A 13998-nucleotide genomic window follows, 5' to 3' on the forward strand; every position below is an offset into this window, starting at 1 on the left:
CCAGTTTTAGACAGGGAAAAAAAAATCATTGGTAATAAAAACTATCACTTAAAAAAATAGAAAATTAAGTTCTTTTTTTCTATTACCATAAAGTGACAGGGTCAGGCTGATCCTTAAACTAACTTCAGCTGAAACTTCTGCAAGTCTTCTACCCTGCAACATTCCGTTTAATAGCACAAGTTAAATTTTTGGTCTCCCCCGAACATACAAACTACATATGAAATTTGCCTAATGAAAAAACATCCCGTTTATATGCCCCCTCCTCACCCTGTCTTATTCCCCACTGCTAGGATCTAGACTGATATAGAAAGTGACAGTCAGTATTTTGTATAGATATTAAAATACAAAAACATAGAGAATTAATTAAAAAATGCACACCAATCATATCTATACACTATACAAAGATTAAATTACTTTCATTTATTTATAAATTTCACTTTCAGAAACTGCATATTACTGTTTGAAATGTTCCATTTCCTCTCTTCTATTTTTTACCCTGATGTGCTGCATCTCCATTCAATGTGAGCTTCTGACTTAGCTCCCAGACTAGCGAGTACATTGCTGCTGAGGAACGAACAAAATAGTGACTGAGATTGAGCAGTAACACCCCACCACCACYACCCCCAGAACTCCTCCCTGACAAACCACAGTACATATTAGGGCTACAAATTCAGATGAAAACAAAGAGTTTTGAAGGACTACATTCTATWTTTCTAACTTGAAACTTGATCCATACTTTGTCTTGTACTGTACCTCAAACCTATTTCTGTGAATGAAAATTTCTATGAATGTGTGAGTGAATTCTCCACCCTGCGTAGGGAAGTGTGTATGAGATTCATAGAGGACTGACCTTAAAAACACATTAACAGGAGCAACAAAAACCTAATCAAATTAATTTCTATTTTTAACTTTCTGGGACAGATTCAGATATAAGTTGATGGAGGATACCATATAAATACTTGGATAAATAATGTACCTCTTCCTGAATGGAATATCTCATCCATGGAGAAACTTATGCAAGACTGATAAAACACAAAAAAACCAGGCACATAAATCCATTTAGGTCCCCAGAGCACGTAGACACTCATAAAAGGACTCAGTCTGCTCTAYGTAGACATTGCAGAAAATGAACTGGAAGTATCCCTGAGCTGGTCCTCCCTAAGGCAAAATCTTCTGCATCAGGTCTCTCAGAAATGAACAGATTATCTCCCTAGGTATTAGTGATACCAGAAACAATGTACTATTAACTAGTGATAAGGGCTTTTAGTTTTCTTTCATATGCTGTTCAGCAGTATATCAATGTATAAGGGCAAGTGTAAGAAAGTCAATAGATATGAAAAAGTAGTCCTTTAGATATAGYAATAAAAGTGAAGATGATGACAGGGAAAAAAAGTAGCTTATTTCTGAAAGACCTGGCTTTAATACAACTGTACAAGGAATCCAGTCACAATAAGCCTGATAATATCCTATTCTGTAGATGAAGTCGTTGAATATAGTGCCTGAATGTCAATTTTATATCATCACACAATTGAAATTCAGTCTTCATTGTCACTGCTGCTCCATGCATCTTCATATGCTGGATTTAAATGCTGTTGAGATAGAGACTAAAGAAAATAAGAATTTACTCAGAGGTTTGCTTTAATAGGATTCATTTTAAGTCATTAAAAACATTAAAAGCAAGYAAAGGTAACACTAAAGGCATTTCTTAAATTACTATCTGCAGACATTACAGTGTTTGAGTCATATATGCCATTGTTATATGTCTCACAAATACTGTACTCTTGTAATCAATTCTTTACGCATTCTGCGTATTAGAGACAGGATAAACTGTAAAAAGACATGATAGTCTATTTAATTCCAATTTCAACAAAAATATCTGGAACATTAACTGGAAGTTGTACAAATATGTAAATGTAAAAATAACATACACAGATATCATAACCTGTGTTGTGTTGTTTAAAACATAATTTCATTGTTCCAGCATAACTGAGCACTACTGTCTCAGGAAGCAGTCTCAGCCTCTATCTGCATCCAGCTAGTTCCCACCTCACCCTCGTGTCAGCACAAGGGTTTGTGCAGCCAAGCAGTGCACTGAATCGCTGTTCTAACCCTGAGTAAAACTTTTTTWAATTTTTTTTTGGCTTGTTTACTTCTAGTCTGGGTTCAGACTCTTTCCATGCAGGCACACATGGGAGAGACCAGGAACTAGTGGCCTGTGGAGAGCAGAACTGCTTCTTTCAGAGGCAGTGCCAGCTTTCAACGTTTGTAAACAGCAGCAGTAGCTTAACAGATTTCAAAACAATGGCATATATGACTCAAGCACCATAATGTCAAACTTAAAGGGGCAATTATAATCAGAGCTGGGTAAATTATGGCTTTCCCCACCCTCAACTAGAAAAATGATTTGCTTATAATGAAAAAAAAGTTCTCAAAATTCTCAGTTTAACAGAACCAAAACATTCATTTCAGATCATTTGAATACATTCTGATTTCAGGTTACCTAAATTTTGAAATTACTTTTTTCTTTGTTTAAGTGTAAGGTAGTTTTAAATAAATTGTGTTTCAAAATAAAGCAAAAAATGTTTTGTTACAAATTTTATCTTTTTCAAAATAGAACATTTCTGAAATTTTAGAAAATTGGATTTTTTTTTTTGTCTGATATGCAAAGTATTAATATCTCCTGATTTTTAACAGCAGGACAAGTTGCCGGACTCTTATTTTGTGAATGGCTTTAGTCCCCTAAAATCAATTTTTTTTTTCTCTTATACTGTTCATTTAAACTTTTATTGCCCAGCTTTAATGGTAAGAGGGAAAACATGTTCTCTCATTGAAAATAGGGTTACTTATGATATGCTCTGCAATGCCTGCATGTCTTCTCTCAAATTCTATTTATTATATTTCTGTATCAAAAGTATTTGTATATGAATTTGTAGCATCCTTAATCTTATGATTTAGTAGAGTATTTTCCTAAACCAATTAAAATGAATTTTTTCTTTGGCATTTTTCACTTCCAAATTAGCATAAACTACATAAAACAGTATATATTTTAAGGAAGCTAAAGTGGAAGTTGAAAGACTGACAGCCAAACAAAAAGTACTGCTTTTAGTTAAATGAGAAGCTATGAGCCTGTAGGAGATTTTTCTAGATCACAACCAAGCAACCAAAAAAAAAAAAAAAACAAAAAAAACGAACCCACCCCACCCCGAACCTCAAAAAAATAACAAGGAGATTGCAGAGAAACAATACATAAGTGATTTTCCAGTGAATCAGTATTGTTACAAGTTTTGGAGGTGAAAATCCACTTCATATATAATTATTTCGCTAGTAAGTATAACAGCATATATGGATAACATAGCAACTGGATAAACTATAAATTACCTTTTCAGAAACGTCATCAGGAACTGGCTCTCGAAGAGCAGGTATCCAAGCAAGGATATTGCAATCTTTGCTACCACTATAAAGCTCCTTTTAAAAAAGTAAGCAAAAAATATCCTGTCAGAGTTACTGAATACTGAAATAGAAATAATGCTGGCAAATAAAGTGTATTTTTATTTAGAAATAAAGACACATATATAATTTCTAATTTGAAATACTATTTTGRTAAACTGTATGTTCCTAAAATATATTAGACAAAAAGAATACATCATGATATTTCTTCCAGGCTGGTCATCAAAACAGCACTACTCACATTTAAATGAGCTTCATTGCTTAAATGTACTTTTTTTTCTTCCCTCTCAAGTCTCCTGAAAAGTAACCTAATTTRAAAGTTAGCAAGCTTAGAAGATAACTGTATTTATGGTGAATAGAAAGGGAAGAAGGCAAAAAGAAAAAGATTTTTCTATGAGAATTAAAAACATGAATCAATGCAAAAACATCTAATAAGATATAGGCTACAAGAGTGTGTAAGTGTGGAGCAAATGAGTATTAAGTAAGCATAGTTTAAATATGCCTAGGCAAGGAAAAGAACAAACAAAGGAACAACTTGAAGCCTACATCCTGTTGGGAAGGCAGAGATCAGAAAGACCAAATTATTATTTTTAATATAAATAACCCTATTTATTATGTTAATGACTAAGGACCGGCATCCCATTGTGTTAGGCACCCTGCAAACATTTGGAAGCAAACAGTCTCTGCACTGAACTGCTAACAGTCAAATACAGCTTCATTTTCTTAGTTCTTTATTAAAGGAAATACAGGTTCTCTGCCACTCTAAACTGAGGAAATTTTGCTGTTCAGAAATACTGTGCCACCTTTGCATTAAATTTTGCACTAGTAATGCTTCTGTTTTTCAAACTGCTACTTACATGAATGTGTATGAAGAAATTTTCATCTGCCTTCAATCTTGAGTCAAAGTCCTGCTTTTTATATAAAATGTCTGACAATTAAGCTGAGAACTATCATATGTTTAAATTACCTGAGTGAAACATGCATAGTATTCTTTCCTGTATTCAAGCTGATAGTAGAAAAACGCTTCTAAAAGATGTTGGCTCCTACACTTAACCTAGCAGCCCTGTGCTTATCTCCAAAACTATTTTAATAAGTTGATTCAACATAATTCAGTGAATTATTACAGTTCTGTCTTTGCAGAAAGTCTCAGTTTGTATTTTGTATATTTAATTCTAGAAAAGCATGAATTACTCTGACAGTTAGTGCAGGAACTTACTCGTTACCTATTAAGTTAACTCGTTCCAATAAATACCTATTTAYGTGGGTAACCTTATTCAAGTAAGCATACTGATTCCTGTGAATCTACTCCCAGGAACAAAGTTATTCATGCATAAAACAAGATTGAGGTTTAAAACTTTGACATAAACATCCTACTTAATTTGCTTAAAAGAATAAAACAGGTCAAAGTTATATCAAGGTATAGGTCAGATATCACTTCATCCTGTTAGTACTCTATTCATGCAACTTGTCTTTTGCAAGATGCACAGTATCACTGGAACTTTAAAAACAAGTAATATCTCCCCTCCCAAATCCCTCCTTCTGAGCAGTGTAATTGCGAAATCAGTATATTCGAGTTAATCTTTATTACTATTTCTCTCTCTTTCTGGTCCTGGGATTGCAAGATCTTCAGTTAGTATGGACCGCGTTGACTAATATTTATAATTAGTATAATCTGAAACAGTGACTTAGACCTTATGTCAGTCAAAAGAAGAGTCAACGTGTAAAGCTCCATGCATACTTATGGTACAGTATAGCATTATATTTCAATGCTACATTTTAAAATTTTGCAGAAAGATTTCAAGTAAAGCTGAATTTAACTTCTAGTTTTTATTATTTGTTAGCCTACCATTTGATTGTTACAGAGGAGTAGGTTTGTCAAATAATTTTGTGGTTGTCATTGGTACTCCTGGAACATAAAAGGACCTATACTTACCCCCCCCACACACACTGTTCCTGATGCATTACTARTATTTTTTACTTCATTATTGATTAATTATTTACTTACTTCTGTTTCTGAAAGGGAAACAGCTCTTGTTTAAGTTATTTTAAGTACATTGGTACCTAGCATATTGGATCCAACAGTAAACATCTGAAAGATTTCATAGGGAGGATTTCTTTTTCCACAACACCCTTGAAATTCTCTACCTCTTAATAAATTAACTTCTGGTATTAATGGGCAATATTCTTCAGTTCTTATTACTCAAGCAGCTTAACATCTCAGTAACTTCATGGAGAGAGTTATGTAAGAAAAATTTAGGGCAAAAATGATATAGTGGATTTTATGGTTTTATTCCCAGGATCTCAAAATACATTAACTAAATCTCACACTACCCTGTAGAGATAGCTACATGCAGTAACTCAATCACAAAAGACAATCCACCTAAGAACGCTAATTAATTGGGACCTAATAAGAATAGAAAAAGACTAATATCACCGGCTTGCAAATGGCTAGTTGCTTAGGTAACAGGGATCATAGCTGATTATACGGTTCTGAACAAAAAGATGACACTTCACAACTCAAATACAAATTAGTACACGAGTTTTTCAAAGCCTCTTCCAGCCATAAGATGAAACAAAGACAAAGCATAAAATATGGCTATAAATAGAAGGAAAGGGAGGAACTGGGAGCAATAAATATTAATCAGAAGTTTTGGACAGAAAAATAAACAAAAAAACCCTTAAAGAACAGATTTGAGGGTGGGGCAGCAAAATCATTCAGCACGGTTAAAGACAGCAAAAAAGTTTATGAGAGTATTAATATAAAGAAAAACCTAAAAATGAGTGAGACCTGCTGCCAAACAGAAATGGTAGAAACTATATAAAACAGTCAGATGTAGATCTTGTTTCATACGAAGATAATGTGCTAATAAGTTACAGAGGTGTTAGAAAGCCTACATCTATGCAGCTATTCACTTCACCAGCACATGAAAAACTTGCATGAGCATCTTAGAACAGTTATCTGAGAAAATTAAGGTATTAGGAAAATAAACAGCATCAGTTAACACATTTTACAGCAAAGCAGGCTCTGTCAAGCAAAATGATCACATTTATAACAAGTTTAACTTAAAATATACTTGCATAGCTGTAAATAAATTTGTACCATATTGATTTAGCACCATTTTTAAGTGTAAAATAAAATGGACACAGATTTTACAATTGTCTGCATTCTCAAAAAAGGACTTTTAACTGGGATATCATCATTTTTAGATTTATATATAGAACTATATGAAGACTGATGAACGCRTTTAATCCTCTCAAGAGAGAACCCGCTGTCTGGAAGTATACATGTGAACATAAAGTGACAAGGTTAACACTAGGCAATACCTTTGATGTAGACATACTTAAAATATAGTAACCTAATCCCACCAATGAGTAACAATTTTATACCAACAAAAGCAAGGATGTTTAAAGAAAAAGGGAAGCAAGCCACAGAGAGAATGCAAAGCCAAACTGTAGTAAGGGTGACTCTGAAAGATACTCAGGAATCACAGTGGATAAATTAAGTTGCCAGTAAGCCTATGACTATACTGAATGATGCAGTCCTTGTGTGCGTGCTCACAAATCATGTGTACACACACACAGACAAGTGATAAACAAGAACAGGGAGATCTGGCATGTTGTATAATACTGTTGCTGACACTGCAATGTCATTTACTTTTCCAAGTATTCCAAAAGACAAGGTAGAGAGAAGACAAAGAGACACACATTTCCAGGGCTAAAAAACATGCTTTACAGTCATATTTAAGAAATCTTGTCTTTTCAACTTATCAAAAAGAATACCAAAGATGACTTTACGCAAATACACTAGCATCTTCATTTTGAGACCATTCTTAAAAAGACAAAGCTTTTTAATCTAGCCAAGAACAGTCCAAGAAGAATTAATGAATAGAAACTAAAATTCAGGAAAGATCTGTCTTAGTTATAATCTGAACCTATCAATAATAAGGATTTTGTTTGCAACACCAACAGAAGAAGCAGATGTTCCATACTTTGGAATGTTTAATCAAGAGAAGAAGATATATACTTTAATCCAGTGATCCTCAACTTTTTCATAATTGCGTTCCATTTAGGGAGCTGGAAGGTAGGAGAGGCAATATTCCACCTCTCAGTGGATCCAGTATCTCCCTGCCTATTCATCCTAGAAACACTTTTCTGGTCTAGTGATGTTTGTTAGTTTGGGCTCTGCTGCCCCATCTGTAATATGTTCAAATCGCTCAGTGAAGTCCATCTCACTGGCAGGGAAACATTCCTTTAGTCAAAGTTACTGTATTCAGCGTGAGAACAATAAATTAAATTCTGTGATGTGTTGCATGGAAAGTCAAAAAAGATACTCTCTGGACCTTTCTGTCTCAAATGCTTCTGCCTGTTATTTCAGAAACAAAAGAGTAGAAAGAAGGAGCTGAAATATTAAATACAGTCCTGAACAACTGAAGGTAACTATGTAAAAAACTTCAAACAAACAAAACAAAACCAAAAAAAARCCCTTAGGAATATCCACCCTTCCCCTTGCCACACCACCACAAATCATAAAAACAATCTGTTGTAAAATATCTCACAACAAATTAGGCTTTGTTATCTTTAAGACTTTTAGTACAAGAGAAAAAAATGTACCATAGGCAGGAAGAAAAAAGGGGTTGCCRTAGTCATGAGTCCCTGAAATGCCATGGTATTTCTGAGGTGGAATGTGCCTRGTTTAATTTAAGAAGCTGATCATGTTCTCAAAAACTTCTTCCAAACTGTTTGCAGACGCAGTGTTTAGTACAGCTACAAGCATTCAGGCAAGATCACCAGCCAGGCACATCAGAGGTTTCTCAGAATCACGGAGAATACTGATGCACTTCATCTAAATGTACTTCACTTTCTTTGTCAGAGAAAGGCAAATACCTCTTCAGAAGCCCCTGATTGCCCCAATAAAAGGCAGGAAGATTACTCTTCACTCTTAGAWGGAAAGCCTTAATAACACATATGATTTATTAATGACAACATAAGACAAAAGTTACTCTAAGTATACTCAAAAGTTACCTATGTGAGAGAAAATGAATARGGGAAGAAATGAGATATAGAAAGGGCCATCAAAAGTACTTGACCTAACTCTTCGGGCTTGACAAAGCAACTGATCTCCCTGTTACTTCAAACTTTTCTATTAAAGCACATCCCTGCAAAGATATCATTTTTTGTGCAAATGGTTTGGCAGTCTGCATAAATATTCCAGGTTGTCCCAAATATTTCACTTACCTGAAAATTAGGTTGAAATACACAGCAGTCAACAGTATTATAATGTCCTCTAAGCATAGTTATTAGTTCTCCTGAGAAAACTGTATAAACAGCAATGGTACTACCATATGGTACAAAAGCAAAATCTGGATTACAGCCACAGGAGATAGTRAATTTGAGTCCTTTTCTACTTTCATTACAGACTTTCCCATAGTTTACCTGTAAAACGAAAGATTAAGCAGTTAGCTATTAACTAAAATTATAAGAAGTAGCTTTACGTAAAAGGACATTTTCATTTTTTTCATTAATATCCAGTAAAATTCATGTTATGCTTCTCATTTTAACATAAGTCTTGGCATTTCCAAAGACAGATGGTCATCAAGGGAAGTATTTTTCTGTTCATTACAGTTCATTGTCTTTAATATAAACTTTGAGAAACATGAGAAAAAAACGATATGCCTATATATGCACCAGTTCCACACTTAAAGATGGAATTTGCATAGACTATTCAGGTCAGATCCACTTTGATGCACCAAAACTACTCCTGAAATCAGAATTAGTTCAGGAATTCCTACTTAAATATTTTCCTAGGTAGTCCAACATAGCCATTTTCTCTCAAATATTGAAACTACTAAAAGAACTAGATATAACTATATATATACACACTATTGTGCATAAGTAATACATAATTTATGTTTTCTGAAAATTCCAGGAACTGGAAATGTTAAATCTAAGGTTTTAAAGAGTTCCTTTTTATTTGAAGGCACAGCATTTATTTTTTCCTAGAGTGTTCTCCTTAAAATAGTTAGCGCACACAAGAATACACACACAAGCTAGATTATACATAATTTCAAAATATGAGTTTTCAAATAACAATAGATAGAAAAGTTATTTCTCATTAAGCTAAACTATGGAAAACAAAGAGGTAACAATGTTACTTGTAGTTGTTAATGAGTATAGGCCTAATCACACTGCTATCTTAACAAATTCAGTGGTAAGTATAAAGTGAGACAGTGATCTTAGTCTAGCTCTTATTACATGCATTCAGACCAAAAATAAAATACTGACAATTCAACCATTTTACCATAAGACTTGCTTACTCCACAGACTGAAGAAAAGTTGACCCACCACTTCCTTCTATACCTTGAAAGTGCTCTTTGTGTGAGTCGATCAATACTGCAGAAGGCTGTATTTCTGAAGTATATGTGCTATTTGGATGGGAAAGAAAAGCAGCACCAGTCTAGCCAACACCAGAACTAGCCCTCAGGGGTTTCTCAGCAAGTCRTCTCTTGCTCTTGGAAGTAGGAAGAGAGGAAGAGCATGAGCAATGCAGGCAAAGATTCTGCATTTCTCCCTCCTGAGTTTGCAAGAAACAGTAGAAGARCAACAGGCAGTATGAAAAAGACTGAAGGGCAAGCAGAAGGATGTCATAAATAAAAGGTAAAAACAAAGGAATTAAGAAGAGAAAGAATCATGAAGGAGAAGAAAACAAAGAATAACTTCCTAAATTATTTCTTATAGACTGATCAAGAGTGATACAGTAAAATGCCTAACTTTTACCTACTGCTAAATCTTGGAGTTCATCACCACTGAGAAATTCAATACTGTTCCCTGTAAGTACAGCTGGGATAAGAGCATTACTACATGGCTAACTAGGAGCCTGGCTTGTGAGTTGTGTGGGAAACCTTGCAAATAAAATGTATAAAAAGTATAGCTTAGCATTGTTTGATATGTTTCAAGCTCTTGAAAAGTCCTACACAGATTAAAAGCTCACTGAAGTTTAAAAATGGAAAATTTCCAAACATAATAGGAAATACTTAATTGGATTTATCAGTCTAATTAGGTCCTCTATAAGAGGTCAGAAGTGTATTCATGTGAACAGTATATCTTACCTCTAAACAAACTTAATTAAAACAAAGTATTAAAATTTCAGCAAATAAAATGTATATTCATGATGAGAAARAAGTCCACTACAAACATCTAAAATTTGCAAATTATTTCATGATTAAAATCAAAGTTATTTCTTGCTAACAAAAAATAAGCGTATGTTTAATTTAAGACTTTATCTAAATTCTTTAAGAGCATTATAAATAAAAACATTTGGCTTTTAAATACTATTGCCCTGCAATCTCTGCTCTTAATTTCTGCTGAAAAGCAGAGAACTGCTTGTACATACAATTTCAGTAAAGTTCTCTGAGTTCATTTTAAARCACCCTATAAAAACCTCATGGCCTACGGTTAAGAAATCTAAGTATTTGAAATCTGTTGACTATAACCTAACAGATTTATAACGTTTACCAGGTAAATATTTTAAAACAGACATCTTCATTTGTCAGGTTCTTGACCCATCCTATGTTGATTGACTGAGTCCATAGTTTGAGGCACATACTAGGCTCAATCAAGCTAGGTAAGGAAGACTGTTGATCTCTTAGTAAAAGTCTGTTCTTTCATAGCTAAAAGCATTTATGTAAGAAAAGCTGAAAAAAAGGAGTCTAGAAAAAAAGAACTCTTTCAATCATAAAAAAAAATGTTTACAAAGAGGCAGTTTGATTAGTTTTCAGGTAGCTTGATATTTTCAAGTTGAAAGGACGTGATGTGTGTCCTTTGTGGACACTTGTGCTCATTTTTAAACAACTCTGTTAAGCCTTGTTAAAGAAAATAGATTTAAGAGGCATATTTCTGTGTTGATAACAAACAATTAAATTCTTTTCCAGATCATGTCAGCTGTAACAGCAATAACTCCCAATTCCAATATTAATTTCTCTTACTGACCGAGACAGTTCACTAGATCCCAGCTTTGGTTCCCTGCTCAAAAAAAAATTCAGACGACCAGATTAATTTCTACACTATCTGATGGGATTTTTCAAATCTGAAGGAAGTAGGTAGACATCTATCAAATAGACACCTGGACATAAGGAGAGCATTGTGAAGAGTTGCTGAATATCATCTGAGGCAGTCTAAACTTCTGACACAGACTTTCTCCTCTCCATACTCTGTATGCGTGTGTGTGGAGACATCCTCTGTATCTTSGTTTTCTTCTACACTTAGTAAATTGCTTAATAAAGATACGCCATTGAATTTTTGCATTCTACTACTTTTTGCTTCTTCTGCAGCAATRGGTGACATACATCTTGTTTTATGCCAATGTTTTATTGAAGGATCACCACAGGGATCCTATCTTTAAAGGGAAGTGCTGCTTCTGAGTGCTGCTTTTTGGCTTACAAAACAAGCTAACAAATCTTGGTCAAGATCTTCCCATGCTTCGAGTTTGTAAAAACCAAACAAAATTGTTCAGCATCCCTTGTGATGTTGTTTAGATCACGTACTTAGGTCATTTTTCCAGTTATAATGCTTAATTAGCATCACCCATTCATCTACTATTATTCAACTAGGAGCATTTTTATCTAAGCAGCTTGAGAAGAAGTTTGTCAGTTACCACAGGTACTGAAGAATGGCCATGCAGAATAGTCTCTGCTTTGGAGTAAGTCATTTTAGTAAGAATTACACTTGCTTTGTGTTAGTAGGTACATGGCAATTTGGAGCATCTCTGCCAGAATTTCAAATTCTACTGCAAAGATAATTGTAGTATACAACTAATTTCCAAGCATATTCTTTTTGGTCCTCAAAGTTTATTTTTTTATTCACATTTTGTAGGGTTTTTTTGCTGTTGCTTGTTTCCAGAATGACTGCAGTCAGAAGAAACATTTGACCTACTGGTTAAGCCAATGAAAACTGTACCTAAGATAAGTCCYCTGGCAAAGAAAGAGTTAAGACACTAACTACATATGTCAGGGCAAGGAAGGGAGAGGATGGTCTCATCTCCTACCGGAAAGCTACAAGATATCTTCTGCAAATGGATTCGTAGTTGCTGGACTTCTTCCATGACCTTGCAAGTCCTATTTCCATTTTGCAGTCACATTTCCACCCTGCAGAACACTCAGTGGACTGGGATGCGAGCACCCTAATGCTACGTGCTGGCAGCTCGTTCGTAGCGCGTGCTTCTCCGAGCACTTCCGGTTGGTCTAACTCCAGCAGAATGTATTACACATGGTCAGTCACAGAAAAGCTTTCAGTACAAACACATGCCTCAGCACTAAGGCTGCAGTGTCATTCCTTCCTTCGCACCAGGTCTGGCACTCACTTAACATCACAAGGAAYTGGATCAGAGACCTAAAACTGCAGAAGACTAACCAGTTATTTTCAAGGAGGCACAATTCTGSCAGCACCCTAAACTGGCTCACTAAGAGGTCAGACAAGAGCTGGGTGAAATGAGAAGCCAGTGTAGTGTATGACAGATAATAAGAACAGGATCATACTTTCTGGTTTACTATAGTTTAGATCAGCTTTGTTATAATGAAATTACAGCTGTAGCTGAAGGAATGTAAGGTTATGGGAACAGGAAAAAAAAAAAAAAAACATCCTGCACCATAGTTTTTTTGAAAAGTAAAATCAGATATGGCTAAAGAAACAAATTATTATATGCTTAACTACAATGGAGTCATAAATACAGCTCTAGAACGCAAAAATTAAAAGGAGTGGGAAACTATCTCAGATCATAAGCCTTGCAGTGTATCCAGTGTGATTATATTTTCCTTTAATATTTAATCCTATGTTAGTTTCCTCTTCTAACTTCAAAACTGAAGGAGGAAAAAAGATTCTCTCCAGTTTTTACTGAGTTTAACTGGCTAAAAGGAATAAGGATAGCATACATGACTTCTCCATTATCCATTATTAAATTTTAGAATTTAAGTGTTTTTTTCAAACATTCAGATTGCTATTACAGATATTTTTGTAAACTGTCTACACAGAAGTTTTGTAAGATTTTGGACAGGAGAGTTTGGAGTCATAATTCAGCTGGCACTCTGCTGAAAAACAAAGCATTTTATAAAACAGCTGGGAGAAACAAGGATTCTTTCTAGCTAGATTCAACCAAATGATGGCAGCTATTTTTCAGATCTGTCTCAAAGTCAGAATTTTCTAGCTTAAGCATTCCAATTAAAAAAGAAAAAGAAAAAAAAAAGAAAAGAAGAGACAATCTGTATAGTTATGGAATAGAGAAAGGTTCCCAAAGCTATATTAATGATTTGAGCAAATTTAGCAGTGCTAGTAGAGTTTATCTGTATTCATCAGTGGCACTTGCAGTTAATTCTTTTGCATATTCCCCACCTCCAAGAGAACAAGCCAAACCTTAGGAAGAGGTCACGTACTTAAAGATGCTTTACAGAAAAGCAGTTAGAGGCTTCATATCTGCTGTTGTATGGTTCTCTTTCTGCTGTGAAAACTTGGGCAGCTATTAAAATCTCTAGTTCTTTGAAAAGATTCCTGCTATAACCAGGA

General features: G+C 34.5%; 1 protein-coding gene across 2 annotated transcripts in view; it reads right to left on the reverse strand.

Annotated features, from left to right (window-relative positions):
• Positions 1-405: 405 nt before the first annotated feature.
• The window catches only part of ERCC8 (ERCC excision repair 8, CSA ubiquitin ligase complex subunit), a 33568-nt gene continuing 19975 nt past the window's right edge, over positions 406-13998 (reverse strand). Inside the window, exons 10-12 of one of the 2 annotated variants that reach the window (XM_085322437.1) lie at positions 8683-8880; positions 3379-3465; positions 406-1604 (exon numbers count right to left, since the gene is read on the reverse strand). In XM_085322437.1, coding sequence (XP_085178563.1) covers positions 1536-1604; positions 3379-3465; positions 8683-8880 — 354 coding nt within the window. In that variant the 3' untranslated portion in view covers positions 406-1535. The remainder of the gene's footprint in view (positions 1605-3378; positions 3466-8682; positions 8881-13998) is intronic. The other variant, XM_085322436.1, reaches the window with a different exon arrangement.

This window comes from Rhea americana, unplaced genomic scaffold (genome assembly GCF_003343005.1).
Source record: "Rhea americana isolate MKP2758 unplaced genomic scaffold, rheAme1 scaffold_77, whole genome shotgun sequence".
Lineage (NCBI taxonomy): Eukaryota > Metazoa > Chordata > Aves > Rheiformes > Rheidae > Rhea > Rhea americana.